Source organism: Camellia sinensis, chromosome 6, assembly GCF_055761805.1.
Source record: "Camellia sinensis isolate YWXY chromosome 6, ASM5576180v1, whole genome shotgun sequence".
NCBI lineage: Eukaryota > Viridiplantae > Streptophyta > Magnoliopsida > Ericales > Theaceae > Camellia > Camellia sinensis.
Window position 1 is genome coordinate 141,647,501 of NC_138966.1, and position 19,203 is coordinate 141,666,703.

The following is a 19,203-nucleotide window of genomic DNA, read 5'->3' on the forward strand; positions in this document are numbered from 1 at the left end:
TTAATCCAGACAATAGCATTTTTTTCCATTTCTTGTTTTACAAAACAAGTTCCATACAATTAACCACATAGTTGGTTTGAAGTATACAACTTAGGAACTCCAACCACTCATACACTAAGTGCATAAATAGTTGACTACATGGAAAGCATCTGGTTATTCCATATCTACAAAGCAATCCCAACCAAATAGATATAGAGAAGTGCATGAAGAAAAAGGTAGGAAATTGTTAGACTGATTGACACCTAGAAAATAAACAACAAACAATGACACACACAACCAAGACACAAATATTTACGTGGTTCGGCCTTCTACAACCACGGAACAGAAATGAGAATTTCACTAAAACAGAGCAATACAAAAACAGAGAAAGAGAAATACTCTCACTCAACTCAGAGCTCTATATCTCTCAAATTTCTGATGATACCATTCACCCTCTCCCTCCCGTCTCTATTTATACACACACAGAGAGAAAGAGATACAAACCCACCCAAAATTTCTACCTTTTTTTTATTATTTATTGGTGAGAGTTAACAATGGCAAGAACATGAAGAGAAGGGAGAGATGCCTAGCTCAGACTTCCTTCACTTGTGGTGGAAGTCTTCGTACGCCATCCTCCTTGGACTCTCTCCTCTGCATGCATATGAGTTGGAGCTAACAATTCTCCCCCTTCATACCCACATGCATGACTGATCTCTCATTTGAAGTTCATCCCGGCAATGTCTCTGCAAATTTCAAATTTGCCTCTCAAGACCACCTTTGTAAGCATGGTGGCTGGATTCTTATCTGTATGGATCTTGATCAGTTCCAATAACTGCTTTTCCATCACTTCACGTATCCAATGATACCGAACATCAATGTGCTTTGTGCGAGAATGGAACATAGAATTCTTGTTTAGGTCTATAGCACGCTGGCTATCACAATGTACAATGAACTTTTTTTGCTTTAATCCAAACTCTTGGAGAAACCGCTTCAACCACATCTCTTTCACAGCTTCTACTACGGCAATGTACTCTGCCTCGGTTGTGGATAAAGCAACACACTTCTGCAGCTTGGACTGCCAAGACACAGTCCCCCTCCCCGCAAAAGTGAACATAAATCCTGATGTAGATTTCCTACCATCAAGATCTCCCGCCATATCTGAATCCGTATAGCCTTCCAAGATTGGTTTTGCTCCTCCAAAGCACAGACACATTTTGGATGCACCCTTAAGGTACCTCAGAATCCACTTGACTGCTTCCCAATGCTCTTTCCCTGGATTAGAAAGGAATCTGCTTACGACTCCAACAGCATGAGCAATATCTAGTCGGGTGAACACCATTGCATATATTAAACTCCCTACGGCGGATGAGTAGGAATAGCCTCCATCTCTTCTCTTTCTTTTGTAGAAGAAGGACAAGAACTCTTGCTCAGCTTGAAATGATTAGCCAGCGGAGTACTAACTGGCATGGCATCTTTCATGTTCAACTTCTCAATCACCCGTTCAACGTACTGTTCCTGTGACAACCACAACTGTTAAAACCTATCACCTACTTCACCCACTAAACCTAACCCACTACACCACTACCACCTCACCTACTCCACTAAACCTAACCCACTACACCACTACCACCTCACCTACTCCACTAAACCCACTACACCACTACCACCTCCACTTTACCTACTCCATCTACCACCTACTACCACCTACTCTTCTATATATAGGAATCATTGTAGCATTCAATAATTCAACAATTACAAACATCAATCAATAATACAATTCTCTTTTTCTCTTTATACATTAAATTTCTACATGGTATCAGAGCAAGGTTAAGAAGCTAGTAATTCTGCTTCACCGGCGGGCGGCAGCCTCGCCTTGGCCGCCCGCCGGACCTCCACACATTCCTTCACTCCGCTGCCACAAATTCCACATCTCTCTCTCAATTTCTTTTACACTCTCCTGGCATCAATCCAAGGAGACCCACGGCTCTCTCTCCCTCTCTCTAGATTTAGTATATACAGAGAGCTATGGAGTCTAAGCCAAGCTTACTGAGGAACATTCTGGTTCGACTCTTTGTCTTCGGTGTTCTCATCATCGCCGTCCGATTCGCCTACGTCGTCACCATCAGAGGCGAATCCTGCGATCTCGGAAGCTTCTGCTTCTTTTCCTCGCCGGAAAATCTCAACCTCGTGATCGGCGTCCAAAATCGCAGGTCATCGGCGATCATTTCAAACGACGCCGCCCTGATTGCATCGTCAGCGACATGTTCCATCCCTGGACTGCCGACCTTGGTGCTCGCCTCGGCATTCCCAGGTTCTTGTTCTATGTTACAGAGACATTTGCTTTGCCGGGTCTCCCCGATGATAACATCATATTTACCAAGAGAAAAATCCCATACTGGTTTAAGGAGAAAGGAACTGGTTATGGACAAAATAATTGACGAGGTCATGTTACTTTCCAACCCATGTGCACTTTTGTTTTTATTCTACTTTTTGACATACCAACTCATGTGCACCTTTTTTTTTTTTTTTTCTGTTTTATTCTACTTTTTGACCCATCATTCCACCACCTTCCTCTTTTTTTCTAAATCATATTTTTATCACCGCCCACTCCATGATACCTATTTTTTATTATTATTATTATTATTATTATTATTATTAAAAAAAAAAAAAAAAAAAAAATCATTCCATCTAATTTTTCTGCTCAGTCTTGTACCTTCAAGCCATTCAGATTTGCACAATACACTCATTTTATTTCTATCGGGATTTCGCCCTGATCACAATTTTACACAAACAAAAAAAAAAAAAAAAAAAAAAAAAAAAAACCAACAAACCAGAGGTGTTTGGTTGAGGTTCACTGGCCACCGCACCAGTTATTTCTCTTGTGGACTCGTTCAATTCTGGAAAGAGCGTGAGCAGACCACGGGAAGAGGCGGCCATGTTCTGGGTAGCTGGACGGGAAGAAGAGGCCATGTTGCTGAGTGTTTCAGAGACGGGTTGGTTACAGAGTATTAAAGAGTTTCTCTCTCAGTAAAGGAAGAGTTTTTTTTCAGAGGATTTTCAGAAGTTTTTTGTCTGCCTCAGCCTCAGCATCAACCTTGGTTCAATAGACGAGGCAACCACGCGTATCGCGCGCCACTTGACGCCAGACGACAAACGGGCGCGCCAGCCAAGGCACTCACGTGCCTCGCCATCATGTCCGGCACATCTTTTTATGACTTGGGCTCGCCTTTTGATGGCACGTCTTTTTATGGATTGGGCACGCCTTTTGATGGCACGCCTTTTTTGAAAACTTGGGCACACCTTTTGAGGGTGCGACTTTTTAGGGGTCCGACAAGACTCTGTAAACTGTCCCGACATTGATTCCGGTTAGCTCCTTCAAGGGTCCGACAAGACTCTGTAAACTGTCCCGACATTGATTCCGGTTAGCTCCTTCAAGGGTCCGACAAGACTCAGTAAACTGTCCCGACATTGATTCCGGTTCGCTCCTTCAAAGGGTCCGACAAGACTCTGTAAACTGTCCCGACATTGATTCCGGTTAGTTTCAACAAGGGTCCAGCAAGACTCCGTAAACTGTCACAACAACTGTCACAACAGTGTCTGTTACAACGGTCCGACATGACCCCGTAAACTGTCTTCTACATCGGTCCGACATGACCCCATAAACTGTCTTCTACATCGGTCTGACACGACCACACAGTGTCTGCTACAACGGTCCGACATGACCCCATAAACTGTCTTCTACATCGGTCTGACACCGCCATCCAGTGTCCTCTACACCGTTATGACACCACCATACAGTGTCCTCTACATGGTTATGACACCCCCATACAGTGTCCTCTACAACGTTATGACACCACCATCCAGTGTCTTCACCAATGGTCTGACACGACCATACAGTGTCTCTTATCCTCTTTTATTTTTTATGTATTTTCTTGTTTTGTTACTCTCTCCAAACTCAAGTTGGTTAGTTCCTATCCCCCTTGAGTTTGCGGGGGGCTGTTAAAACCTATCACCTACTTCACCCACTAAACCTAACCCACTACACCACTACCACCTCACCTACTCCACTAAACCTAACCCACTACACCACTACCACCTCACCTACTCCACTAAACCCACTACACCACTACCACCTCCACTTTACCTACTCCATCTACCACCTACTACCACCTACTCTTCTATATATAGGAATCATTGTAGCATTCAATAATTCAACAATTACAAACATCAATCAATAATACAATTCTCTTTTTCTCTTTATACATTAAATTTCTACAACTTCTTGGCTTCCCTGTCACGCATAATTTTCATATCCAAAATTTGTTGTGTAGGGCCTAGGTCCTTCATGTCAAAGGACTGTGATAACTCCTTCTTCAGTGATTTGATTACGGTGGCATCATGTCCAACAATCAGCATGTCATCAACATAGAGCACGAGTATGATAAAGTTTTCACCGGGAAATTTCCTGACATATACACACTAGTCTACAGCAGTTCTCTTGTACTCATGGCCCACCATGAATGAGTCAAACTTCTTGTACCCCTGTCTCGGCGCTTGTTTGAGGCCGTAGAAACTCTTCTTCAATCTGCACACTAAGTTTTCTTTCCTTTTTATTTCAAAGCCTTCTAGCTACTCCATATAAATTTCTTCCTTTGGATCACCATGGAGAAATGCCGTCTTCACATCCATCTATTCGAGTTCCAAATTCAAATTGGCCACTAGTCCCAAAACTACTCGAATGGATGTCAATTTCACAATTGGCGAGAAGATTTCATCAAAATCAATACCTTTTTTCTGTCCAAAACCTTTGACAACCAATCGAGCCTTATACTTGACTAGCTTTTCGTTGCCATCTTTATTCAGTTTGAACACCCATTTGTTCTTCAATGCTTTTCGACCCTAGGGAAGTTTTACCAAATCATAAGTCTGATTTTTCTGCAAGGACTGTATCTCTTCTTGCATAGCTTACTGCCAGCTACTCTTCTCCTTATGATTCTGAGCTTCTTGAAAACTTTCTAGCTCCCCCTTATCAGTAAGCAAAATATACTCAGAAGCAGGGTATTTTGATGATGGCTTAGGCTCTTTTGTTGATCTTCGTAACTGTGGACCAACAGTCTCTGGCGGAGGGGGTTGTGGCTCCCCCTGCTCAACACCCTCTTCTTCTAGATCTTCGTCTTCTAGAAAACCATCCTGCAACTCTACATCATTGGTTTCATGTTGTGGCAGCTCTTCTTCGTCGGTAGCATTCTGTGATGGTGTAAGATTAGGAATAATTTCTGAAACATCATCAACTTTGTCTTTGGCTAGTTGCCCAAAGTCTTCTAAGGTCTGGCCTTCTTGAAATACCACATCTTGGCTTCAAATGACCTTCTTGTTTTTTAGATCCCATAATCTGTATCCAAATTCTTCATCTCCATAGCCAATAAAAATGCATGGAGTGGCTTTATCATCTAGCTTCTGTCTGTGGTCCTTGGATACATGTGAAAATGCTTTGCACCCAAACACTCTCAAATGAGAGTAAGAGATCTCTCTTCCAGACCATACTTTTTCTGGAATCTAAAAATTCAGTGAAATGGATGGCGATCTGTTAATCAGATAGCAAGCAACACGAACAGTTTCTCTCCAAAATGGTTTTAGCAGCTTTGCCATTTTAAGCATACATCTGACCTTCTCTACAATAGTCCGATTCATTCTCTCGGCTACACCATTGTGTTGTGGGGTTCCAGGAACAGTCTTCTCATGTCGGATGCCACGAGTAGCACAATAGGCTTCAAACTCCTATGACGTGTACTTGCCTCCATTGTCTGTTCGGAGATGCTTCAGCTTCTTTCCGGTCTCCTTTTCCACGATAGCATAGAATGTCTGAAAATGCTGGAACACCTTAGCTTTGGTCTTTACAACATAAACCCATACTTTAAGTGATGCGTCATCAATAAACGTCAAGAAATATTTTCTACCACCCAAAGATTTCACTTCTATGGGACTGCATACATCAGAGTATACTCTGCTCAACAACTCTGATTGTCTTCTGAATGATGAATGAAAAGCGACTCTATGATGCTTCCCAAATAAGCAGTTGTCACAAGGATTCAATTTTGCATCTTTGGCAAAGGGAATAAGAGACTTCTTTGTCAAAATCTGCAACCCTTTTTCACTCACGTGACCCAGCCTTTTGTGCCACAAATTTGGTGATGCCTCATCTTCTGCTATGTTGAGGCCATTTGAATTTATCTCCACATGAGTCTTGTACAACGTACCAGTTGCTTGTCCTTTGGCTACCACCAGAAATCCCTTCTTCAATTTCCACATGCCTTTGCCGAAGTAGTTCTCACAGCCTTGTCGATCTAAGGCTATCCCTAAGATAGGATTCAGGCGTAAATAGCGAACATGCCTGACATCTTTCAACACCATCATGGACCCAACTTTGGTTTGGAGGCGAACATCGCCGATCTCTACAATCTTCGAAAAACTGGAGTTGCCAATCTTCACTTTACCAAAATCACCAGCTTGGTATGTACTAAAGAACTCCTTACGAGGTGTGGCATGATTAGAAGCGGCTGTATCTACCACCCACTCGGTGTCATTGTCTGACATATGGAGACATTCTTCTTCTTCAATAGAGAATAATGCAATATCCTTTGAAACTGTAACTGCAGTGTTCCCATCTTCAGTCTTTGGCTGTCTATTGCCTTGTTTTTGTTCTCCCTTCAAGGCATAACAATATTTCATGATGTGACCCTCCTCGCCACAGTGGTAACACTTGAACTTCGGCCGACTTCTACAATCTCTAGACTTCCCTTTGTCTTGAGGTCTTCTGATGCGTCCTCTGCTTTTGCTTCTTCCTCTACTTTTGCCTTTGCCTCCACCTCTGTCTCTATTTTCTGTGACGAGGGCATGGGACTGATTTCCACCCATGTCTTTTTTTCTTGTCTCTTCACTGAATAGAGCATCTATAACCATGCTCATTGTCAGTTTTCCTTCTGGTACAGAGTTGCTGAGGGACACTACCAACGTCTCCCAACTGTTTGGCAAAGAACTAAGCAGCAATAGGGCTTGCATCTCATCATCTAACTCCATTTTGACAGTTGTCAGCTAGTTCACTAGATTTTGAAACTCACTGGTGTGTTTAGCAACAGAGATACCGCCTTTCAACTTCAAATTTACAAGTCTTCTCATTAGAAGGACTTTGTTCAGAGCAGTCTTTGATTGGTACATGCCTTCTAACTTCATCCAAAGAGCATAGGCATCAGTCTCCTAGGCGACATAGTGGAAGACACTGTGATAGATCTATTGTCTGATTTGGCCAATGGTTTTTCAATTCTTCCACTTCTAGTCTTCGTCGTTTTCTGTTGCTAGTTTGACTCCATTAAGCTTAATGGGGTCACAAATCTCGGCAATACAGGACATCCTCCATTCTGGGCTTCTAGATTGCATAGTTGGAAGCAGTCAGCTTGATCATAGATTTCGAAGTCGACGTTGATTCCTCCATCAACACTTGTCTCTACAAAAAATGATCTATGTCTGAAAATCAGGCTTCGCTGTTAAGTCCGAACTAGTCAAATTAGCCGGAAAAGCACTTTGGATTGCCAAAATAAAAACTGCAAATTTTTGAAATCTGATTCGCAAAACTTGACCGTACGGATGTGTTCGGAATATTCCAAATAGTTGGAAAGCACTATTGAATCATCAAAAACGGACTTATAATGACTCAGATCAAGCCAAAATAGGTTGAACGATTTAGATCGGCAGGCCCTGGAGCGACTGAGAAGCACCGGATCATTTCTCACGCTTGGCTGGTGTCAGGATGACGTCATCGGCTTGACGGCTAGCAACGCGGCTTGGTCAACGACTTGGACGGCGGCTTGGTCATCGGCTCGGTCAAAGAGGTTCGGCTTTGGTCAATGGCTCCAGCCAGCTGCCAGGTCAACAGGTCGGATCACGGGTCGGATTGATGATGTCAACACGATGCTGTCACTGCTAACGTCAAAGCGTCTTCTTTCTTGGTCTCGCGCATAAGGTCAGTAGTCGGTGCATGAAAACGGCGTCATGGCGCACGGGGCGCATGCGGCTTTGTCTGGTGTCATTTTTCGACGTGGTTTTTTTCAGTGTGCTCGTCTCGTCAAGAGCTTTCACTTGGTGTGATCAAAAAGGGGTTTCGACCACTTTGATTTCTGGGCAATTCTGAAAATCGCACTCTGTTTTTTCAAAAAAACACACAACCAGGCTCTAATACCACTTGTTAGGATGATGGACACCCAGAAAATAAACAACAAACAATCACACACACAACCAAGACACAAATATTTACGTGGTTCGGCCCAATGCCTACATCCATGGAATAGAAATGAGAATTTCACTAAAACAGAGCAATATAAAAACAGAGGAGGAGAAATACTCTCACTCAACTCACAGCTCTATATCTCTCAAATTTCTGATGATACCATTCACCCTCTCCCTCCCGTCTCTATTTATACACAAAGAAAGAAAGAGAGAAAGAGAGAGAGAGATGCAAACCCACCCAAAATTTCTACCTTTCTTTTTTAATTGGTGAGAGTCAACAATGGCAAGAACGTGAAGAGAAGGGAGAGATGCCCAGCTTAGACTTCCTTCACTTGTGGTGTAAGTCTTCGTACGCCATCCTCCTTGGACTCTCTCCTCTGCATGCATGTGAGTTGGAGCTAACAGAAACAATTCAAGTTTTTGTGTACACAATAAATACTCCTTTGGAATCATCCTAATCCTACTACATATTAGGTAGCCAACAGTTGATACTCCCTAAGGATGCATCTGAAGTGAAAGAGAAAAAACTTCTAAAAATAAATATATAAAAAGAGAGAGAGAGAGAGAGAGAGAGAGCCACCATAGACAGAGCTGACGGCTTTTAAAATAGAGTTAAGGAAATGGGCCAAATATCTTAAGAACAATATGGTAATAAATGTAAGAAAATTTTCCCATCATATCCCAATCTAATTTCTCATCTCTGCTATGGACTCCCAAGCCTAAACAGTGAACAACACACACATTTATATCCCTACTTGGTACATCTGAGCCATCAACAATCAAGAAAGGAAGACAATTATAGATATGTCTAAGAAGCAAAGACACTTCTAAGATTGTGTTGTGTCCGAATTGGACACATGTAAGATATCAACACTCACCGGCCACTCCCAACAGGTGTTAGACACACATCCAATTTGTCTAACCTGTTATTTTTAACAAAAAATTAGAACCATATGCTTTTCAGACACTTGGTGTCCATCACTCGGGCACACATAATATGTCATCTGGCACCTAATTAAACCATCAAACATCTAATCTCTTATGTGCCTTCAAAAAAATTCTTATCAAAAAATATAAGCATACACAAGGCCACAAGTCAAGCCAGCAACACACACTTATAGTATACAAAAGAATATAATTGCAAAAATAAAAAAAATAAAAAACTAAATAATGTGTTGTAGTCTTGTAAATAATTCAAGGAAGCAAATTTAAGAAGAGATAAGACAGGACACGCAGGACCTTGTATTAGCTAGTTTTAGCCATAGCAAGTCCCAAGGACATATTAGTAATTCCAAAATTTGTTGGAGATTGTTAAAATTTGATGTATAGAGAAATAGAGAGAATGAATTATGTATTATTGATTGATGTATTTTGTTGATCTTATTGAATGTATACAATCACTCTCCTATATATAGAAGAGAAAAACATACTCACCTACCACACTCAACTCTCACCTAACACACTTACATCTACCTACCACACTCAACTCTCACCTAACACACTCAACTCTACCTACCACACTTACAGCCCCCCTCAAACTCAAGGAGGATAGATACTAACCAACTTGAGTTTGGAGAGAGTAACAAAACAGGAAAGTAAACTGATAAATAAAATAAAACAGGATAGGAGACACTGTATGGTCGTGTCAGACCATTGGTGAAGACACTCGATGGTGGTGTCATAACGTTGTAGAGGACACTGTATGGTGGTGTCATAACGGGGTAGAGGACACTGGATGGCGGTGTCAGACCGATGTAGAAGACAGTTTTGGGGTCATGTCGGACCGTTGTAGCAGACAATGTTCTGACAGTTGTTGTGACAGTTTACAGAGTCTTGCTGGACCCTTGTAGAAACTAGCCGGGATCAATGTCGGGACAGTTTACAGAGTCTTGTCGGACCCATAAAGGAGCTAACCGGAATCAATGTCGGGACAGTTTACAGAGTCTTGTCGGACCTATAAAGGAGCTAACCGGAATTAATGTTGGGACAGTTTACAGAGTCTTGTCGGACCCATAAAGGAGCTAACCGGAATCAATGTCGGGACAGTTTACAGAGTCTTGTCGGACCCCTAAAAAGTCGCACCCTCAAAAAGTGTGCCCAATCTGTCAAAAAAGGCGTGCCCAATCCATAAAAAGGCGTGCCCAATCCATAAAAAGGCGTGCCATCAAAAGGCGTGCCATCAAAAGACGGGCCATCAAAAGGCGCGCCCATGTTGTCGGCGAGCGCCGAGCGGCGCATGATGCGCGTGTCTGCCTCTTCGTCAGGGTCTTTATAAACTGAGGTGGAGGCTGTGCTTGAGGCAGAAGCGAAGACAAAAAAAACCTTGTGAAAAAACTTCTGAAAAAAAACTCTTCATTTTCTGAGAGAAATATTCGTTTTCTGAGAGATTGCCTCTAAGAGCTGCAAATCTTGAAACACTCTGTAACCAACCCTTCCGAACATTACCAGTCTGAAATTGCTATTTCGCTGAAACACTTAGCAACCCAAAACATGGCCTCTTCTTCCCGGTCAGCTACCCAGAATATGACCTCTTCTTCCCGTGGTCTGCTCACTCTCTTTCCCGACCTCAATGAGTCAACAAGAGAGATAACTGGTGCGGTGGCCAGTGAACCTCAACCAAACACCTCTGTGTTTGCTCCGTTGAACTTTCCGATGCGGTCGGTGGAGCAAAAAATGGCGGTGCAAACTGATATTGAGGCCAATCAGTATACTTTAAAGTCATGTGTCGAAACCATGACTGCGGTCACAAACTTGTCGCACCGGCTTCAGAGTAGGACAAATGAGGTGCAGCATTTAAACGCCCAACTGGCTCTGCTCCAACGCATGTATAAGGATGCGCGAGCAGAGATAAGTGTGCTAAAGGCAGAAAACAAGGAGCTGAAGCGGAAGGCCACCGTGATGTTCCGATTTGGAGGGCCACCATATGATGTAGTGGAGGAGCAGGGAGGAGGCAACTTGCATGGTGGTCTAGGAAGCACGGAGGCAACACCGTCAAGGGCCGTCCAAGACGGAGGCAAGAAGAAGAGACCGGCTGCAGAGTAGAGAAAAAAAAAATCTCGCCTGTGGATGTGGTTGTTGGGGTTTTGTTTGTTTGGTTTTGTTTTGTTTGTTTGTTTTTTTTTTTTTTTTTTTTTTTTTTTTTGATGTAAAATGGTGATCGGGGTGAGCCCCGACATGAATAAAATAAGGGAAGGTTGGTGTGCAAAGCTGTATTTTTTTTTTTTTTTTTTTATATATTTTTATTTTTTTTAATTTTTTTAATTTTTTTTTTTTGGAGGAAAAAGGGAAGATAAAATAAAATAAAATGATAAAATAAAGAAGCTGATGGGTGTGCAAAACAGTGTGTGTCGTGTACTTGTCAAAAGATGGAGTAAAAGAAATATATAAAAAAAAAAAAAAGGAAAAGAAAGTTGAGTGGGGAACAAGAGTGTGTGGAAAGAAAGAAAAAGAAAAAAATATGGGTTGGAAAGTGGTCACCCTCGTGGAGGTCCTTGAGTAGAGAGAGAGAGAGAGAGAGAGAGAGATAGGGCTAGATTCCCGTTGTCGAGAGAGAACAAAATCTCGGAACGTCTCCACAAACAGTCTGTTGTTATCAAACAGATTTGCAAGTTGTTCCCACAACGTCGGGTAAATATAGATGGAGAGAGAAAAGATGGGTCAAGTGGTCAATACGATCAAATCTGTAATGCACTCTTGCCAAGAGGACTTGATCCTCCTCCTCCATCACAAACTGAGAATGCTGAGGCATCTACTTTTGAAGCATTTGCAAAGTTGCTGGCCACACTTTCGTCTCCCAAGGAAGTGCGATCTGTTTTTTTTTTTTTTTTTTTTTTTTCTCTTGAAAATGGCTTGTTCGAGGTCATCAAAGCAAGTTCAACAACTGAGCAAATCAGCATGGAATGTGAATTCAGCCATTTCGTCGAGCACTTTACTAGAGAGTGCACATACAATACCTCAAATGAGAAATACCTGTGATAATAACTTTCCAAGTTCTGCTGCCAGTTTTCTTTATGACACCGAACCATCTGATATTGGAAAGTATGAAAACCTTATAGAAGGATGGGTTCGTGTGGAGCAACTGATCGGATAGCGAGTGGTGGTGGTGGCCGGAGATTCTAGATTCACGGCGACAGACGTACGGCGATGCAGAGCGAGGGAAAACGAGAGGCGGTGGAAGAGGATCAGTTTTCCGGCGATCTTTTTGTTCGAGATGGAATTGTTGAGCTCGAATTTGAGATTGGACTTGTGCTTGAGCTGCGATTAGAGCAAAGAATCGTTCCCGGAGACAAGAACCGCAGACACCGACGCTGCTACTGAGATCGGTAAGGTGTTTCTTACACCTCATTTATATATATGTGTATGTGTGGATTGACTGGGTGAGTCAAGGACAGTGACTCGAAGGAGTTGGGCGTGAAGGTGGTGGACTCGAAGAAATTTCAAGGGATGTGCAGAAAATTCTAGCGGACTAGGTTGAGGTCCGGCGGGCGACCAAGGCGAGGTTGCCGCCCGCCGGTGAAGCGAAAAATACTAAGTGCTTAACCTTGCTCTGATACCATGTTAAAATTTGATGTATAGAGAAATAGAGAGAATGAATTATGTATTATTGATTGATGTATTTTGTTGATCTTATTGAATGTATACAATCACTCTCCTATATATAGAAGAGAAAAACATACTCACCTACCACACTCAACTCTCACCTAACACACTTACATCTACCTACCACACTCAACTCTCACCTAACACACTCAACTCTACCTACCACACTTACAGAGATAGGCCGTGATTGTGTTCCATAGTGAGTTCTTATTTGTGGATCATAGTAGGTTTGTCTAGGTTCCAGTAATCAATGTATTTAAGTTTCAAAACATGAAATACAAATGCTAGTAGAACTAAAAAAAAATTGGAAGCCAGCATTAAACTAATCAAAGGAAAATTTCCTATTATTATGCTTCTTGTGAATTGTGTGATGCAATCTTGTCCACTGGTGTGACACCTAAGGAAATATAAAAGTTACTGGAATCTTCTTCTTTTCTCCGATTCTCTATACCCTACAAACATTTTAATATTCATAACAGAACTAGTTAGTAATTAATCCACCCTAAGAATTCCTCATTTGCAACTCCAAGCCCTCTCATCCTTTGATCATTTATTTCTAGTCCAGTAAAAGGTGGAAAAAAAAACTTATTACTGTTTTTGCAATTAATGTTTTACCATCCTAGCATTGCTTATTAAGCCTTCATACTCTAATGCTTATTACTGCATTATAAACCCTAAATCCTACAAGTGTCACCAGCTTTTAGCCCACCAAAAGAATGAAAAAACAAGTAAGCCTTGAAAGACTCTTCAGCACTACATAGATTTCATATCAGAGGTTTTAGGATTCTTCACAATTGTCCTATGTTGAGCAATTAGTTGCCCTGAAAGCATAAGCTGCCGGCTTATTAGCAGCGATCTCTCATATACCTCTAACCTCTTTAATATGCATTTATCTGCACACCTATTCCTCACCTCCTCGTTCATCATTCTCAATATCATTGTTTAAATCACTTCCTCTTGTACGATCGTTTTATCATGTCATTTTTATATGTAAACCTCTCAGCCATTTTATGAAAAATTCCTTTTACTTGATAGCCAGGGGTTGATCACATGAGACATACAGTAGCACTCGATTACTCATAATTGTTGAAAACTAAGCACTTGCCATTTCTGAATCATACTTTCTTTTGAACGAAACATAGGGAAGAAAGTAAACGCAAGACTAGACTTGATCTTACAAAACTATTTTGAACCTTTACAAATATCATTTATGAGTGAAAACATCCATCACTTGCATTGCATGTCAAATAAGAATTGGACATTCCATTTTGCTTTCCACATCCTCATATGGCATACTTCAAACTTTAGAATGGCTAACGGAAAGAAAATATAAACCAGCAAGAATGGAAAATGTTGAAACAACATATTTTCGACGTGAAAAAATAAAGGACTCTTAACAGTCTACAGTTGTTCCATTCTTAATGGTAATCAAAGCTAACATAGAAGTATTTTAAAGTACATCAAATTTGAGAATGAAAGGAGCCACATTGCGTAAATTATGTAATGGTTAAGTCCACATCCAATCTTAATCCCCAGCCCCAATCATTCAGATCCAGCTTCAATCATTCACATGGAATTTTCGCAATACAAAATTTTAATTTGTGCAAAAAAAGACAATATACACCTAGATGCTTTCTGCAATTCTCAAGTAACTCGTGTCATACAAGATGACAATAGAATCGAAGTACAGTAGAAACTTTTACCTGGATTACCAGATTCTTCAGCCACAAAAGTACCATCTGGGTCAGACTTCTTATTTTCTGCCATATATCACATGCTAGAGTCACAAAACAACAGTTGGAGAAGAAAGATCAAATCCACGTAAATCTAATGCACAAGTATACAGAAGAAAATTGTACCACCATAGGAGAAAAGGTTGTGTTGTGAAATATATGATGCTATATCAGTTGTATCTTCAACTCTCTTTCTTTTCCTCCTCTTCATGACCTTTTTTCCATGACTTTGAAAAGTAAATGGCAACGATTTTGAACCTAAATTTTCTAATGTGAACTGATCTAATTCCAACTGTTTTCTCTGATCATATGCTGCAAGCTCTCTTGAATACTTTGATGCCTGTGATTGAAATTCCTTAATTTTCAATTCTGTCCATTTGCACCGCCACATCAAGGGACGTATAAAGCTCTTCCAATGAGCCGTCAACTTCTTCTTCCTGAAAAATGTGAACCATGGATAGTTAGAATGTATAATGCAACCTTGGTGTGAATCATGTAGGAAGCCAAGGACGAGTAAGTGATCTTTATAAATTCAAATGCATAACATTCTTGTCTGTCATTGCTAGGGAAAACATTGAATTTCTGGTGTTCGATATCAATCATTTGGCCTTTCTTCACCCAGACAATGGTGAAATTACATATGAAATGATTTGCACACAGAAGGGATCCCACTATATTAGCTAGATTGATGACATTGATATCTATCCTTTGTACGCCATATCCTAGATCACACTAGATGAGCTCATACAGTTGAAGCATTCAAAAAATGGTCTTGGTGACTTTAAAGGCCCAAGGCTTTTCAGGACATCCAAGCTGTGAGTCACCATTTTGAAGGAGGCAACCATAAGGTTCAGGAGTAAAGAAGATAAAATATTGGGGCAGCAGCGTTTGTAGTTCTCAGCTTCAAAATGTAACTTCTGCATGTAAAAGGTTGAAGTATTCAAAACATGGTCTCAGGCTCTCAGCCACTTTACAGGACCAAGGTATTGCAGTCAATACATAACAACAAAAAAAGAACATAAGCAGACACAAAATAATTAAGACATTGATCTGAATCCAGCCAAAGTTCAAAATAGTGGAGCAGAGGATGTAGATCTTAACTTCAAAACGTTATCCCTTCATGCAACTTTGTATTGATAATGTTGCTTCACAAAATAATGATATAACTTTAATATCAAGCATTATGATTAACTGAAAATGACAAAAGTTCAAATTATTGGAGAAGGGAATCAAGATCTCAACTGCAAAACGTAATACCTTCATGCAACTTTTTATTGATTTGGTTACTTTACAAAATAATGACGAAACTTTTATTTCAAGCATTATGATTCACTGATAACGTCATAAGTATCAACTTCCATGAAAATGTAATACATAAAAGGATTTATTTAGAAAATTACGATTTCCCGCTTAATGATTAATTGTGAGATATTCAAATATGATTAACCCAAAGACTTTTCTGAGGTGCATATAAACTTATGTTAAATTTACTGCATGCAAATTGTCATTTAATCCAACTGACTTGTCCAGAGATGCCGTGAGCTAGAAGACCTCTATGAGGTGCATGTAAACTTACATTAAAATCTAATTTATGCAATTAAATGAATCTATGACTGCTGTTTTTGGAAATACAACTAATTGTGCACTACCATCTAACAGCCAGGGTTTCTTAAATGTTGATATCTCCCTTGGTGGAAACTAAAAACAAACTAGATTATGCATATGAATAAAAAAACACACCTCATTCGAAAAACACTGCTAAAACCATCAAATCCGAAACCTTCATCACCGTAGAAGCATGACTCAACTTCAGCGTCACTCGATCCAGAGCAATTCTCTGTCCCAGATACAGTGCCACCAAATGAGCTCGAATAATCAGTTGCATCCGAGTCCTCTGCTTCAGCTACCCTGATGTCATCATCACCCTCTGGAGCATTAATTTGTTCATCAAATTCACCTTCCAATTCAATGAAAGCGTCCTCAGGGTTACTTATGCACATCAAACTCTTCCCGGATGATTTGGCCAATAAATTCTTATTCACATTGTGGGCTGCAACTTTCGCAGATGAATGCAGTTTACTGTCCAGATCAGTCTCCACTGATGGTTGAGTAGGAGCCATGCCGAAATCCTTTTAGAATTTGGCTCACTCTTTCAACGCCTCGTGATCAAAATGAAGTTTCCTCTAGAATTAGCCTAAATCCATATTCAACCAACTCATGTTAGCAACTAGACTCAACCTGCTAAGCTATGAAGAAGCATGCATACGGATACGGATACAAATACTGCAAAATAACAAAATCCAAAAACATAGGATATGGGTACAGCCAGGATTAAAAATAAAATAAAATAAATATATATAATAAAAAAAAGAAGAAAAAAAACTATAATTTTTAGAATTTATACATGAGCTCAAAGAATGGTGAAAAACAGTTCTTTAAGAATTAAATATTTATTTAAGAGCCAATAGTCAGTTTACTTTCTTTTCAGTGGATACATGAATCTGATAAAGTATAGGACTACTTTAATCTCACTACTTTCTTTGGTAAGAAATAAAAATTTATAAAAAAATTATTCTTGTATTTGTTCTAACAATTATACTCTAATATTATGAAAAAAATCGCCGACCCCATTTGATACTTGGTTTGGTTTGGTTTGCTTATTATGAAAAAATTATTGTAATCTCAATTTCATAATAGTTTGGATACATGACCTAGTGTCCAAAAAGTATCCGATACTTCTCAAAATTAACATCAAGTATCGGATACGTTTAGGAAATATCGGGCATGTATCTGCAAGTATTCGAGGAGTACTGGTATTCGATAATACAAGTACGATATGGATACAACTCCAGCATCAAAGTAGACATAAGAAGTATCTTTCTAGGTGTGGTAATCTTTCTTTTTATAGCTTGGGGAAGGGGGTGGATTTCATCAGCTCAAATATTAGTTATTTGATAGAAGATGACGATTCAAAATTTCAAATACGTGATAACAGAAATGTCTTTATAATTAAGATTTGTTTTCTCCTTGTCATGAAAAATCAAGTACAAAATAAAACGTAACCTTCTTCCAAGAAAAACAATGGGTGTAGAACTTCCCACCAGTTGATAAAAAGGGGAACTGATACATCAGTTCTTAATTTCAAACTTCATTTAAATTTCTATATAACTTTTTCCATATTACAGAATTAAAAATGGTTTGTTGTTGCAAATTATAATTAAAAAAAAAAAACTTTAATTTGCCCAGAATTGTGGGCATATCATTTACCATGCAGTAAATGAAAATTTAAAAATAATAACAATAATAATAATAATAGTAATAAAATTATGCTTCTGTCAATCCATTCAACTCCAAAGAAAGTAGTAATTATTTAGTGATCCATCAGAAACCCGGCAAACATGTCCGAGAACTGGTAAATAACATGCCAAAATTAAATGCATTGCCCTGCATCAAATTAGTATCTAGAGATGAATTTTGCAAGTCTCTTTGTGTGTGACTGTATCTGTATGTGTGTGTTGAGAATTAAGAGAGTAAAAAACCAGCAAGCTAAAGAATAAAAATTAACAAACATGTACAGAGCATTACACAAAGGTTTGCATAATAATTAATCTGCATATCAACATATATCTATAATATAAAACAATTTGCACACAAAAAAAAAGCATCAGAGAACAACGTTACCATCTACACAAATTTTGAAAAAGACAGAACTCTAAATTCACAAGAAAAAACGATAATTGATAAAGAGCGTCAAATTGAGCAGAGCAAAAATAAATAAATAAATAAAATGAAGCTACGAATTTTGAGCTACAGAGAAATGAGAAGAAGAAGAAGAAGAAGAGGAGAGTGTTTGGAGCGAGAGAATTGTAGAGAGAGAAAGGGGGAGTTTGGAGAGAGAGTGAAGTACCTGGGAGTGTGGAGGCAAGGCGGCGACAAAGGAAGGGTATGTATATAAAGAGAAGAGAAAGAGAGAGGAAGTGGAGAGAGAGAAAGAGAAGTGAACGTTATAAACCTAAAATGCCTTCACGTATGATTCCCGCTTTTTGGTTTGACATGTGTCAGTGTTCTACTCCCCCCAACTTCTGACCCCCTCTTTCCCATCTCTATCCTTTGAAAAATGGCTTGGACCCCCAGCTGGGGATGCTGAGAGTCGCCCATGATTGAGTAAAAAAAAAACAGTTTTTTTTTTTTTTTAAAAATTTCCGGTCAATTCCAGGCCGACACGTGGCACTAGAGGTCGGTGGGGGTCGTCTGTACTGGGGTCTGTAGCATTGTTGGTATCCTTTTCATTGGTTCATCATTCGCTGGAGATTCACCTCCATTTCCATTTTTACCCCGAATAATTTTATGTCCCCTCCTTAATTATTCTGTGATTAGAATTGAATTTGTATAGTGGGGAATTTATTGTAGAATGAATTTAAATTATAAAATGATAATTTTAAATAATTTTTGAATAGTTAAGTGTGAATTTGTAATATTTTTACTTCCTTCCCAAATTTTCCTATTAAACTATCTTATTATTCTATTGTTCCAAAATAATATTTAAGATTATTATGAAATTTGATTTTTTTAATAATTTTTTGAATTTTTTTTTTAAAAAATGTGTAAATCT

The 19,203-nt window shown here is 39.6% G+C and overlaps 1 protein-coding gene across 3 annotated transcripts in view; it reads right to left on the reverse strand.

The window, feature by feature from the left end:
* LOC114295177 (uncharacterized) overlaps positions 1 to 18,647 on the reverse strand; it is a 26,938-nt gene extending 8,291 nt beyond the window's left edge. Inside the window, exons 1-4 of one of the 3 annotated variants that reach the window (XM_028239374.2) lie at positions 18,499 to 18,647; positions 16,332 to 16,785; positions 14,721 to 15,028; positions 14,562 to 14,618 (exon numbers count right to left, since the gene is read on the reverse strand). In XM_028239374.2, coding sequence (XP_028095175.2) covers positions 14,562 to 14,618; positions 14,721 to 15,028; positions 16,332 to 16,711 — 745 coding nt within the window. In that variant the 5' untranslated portion in view covers positions 16,712 to 16,785; positions 18,499 to 18,647. Of the gene's footprint in view, positions 1 to 14,561; positions 14,619 to 14,717; positions 15,029 to 16,331; positions 16,809 to 18,498 lie in introns of those variants that run through there. The other 2 variants (XM_028239373.2, XM_082874933.1) reach the window with 2 other exon arrangements.
* Positions 18,648 to 19,203: the final 556 nt, after the last annotated feature.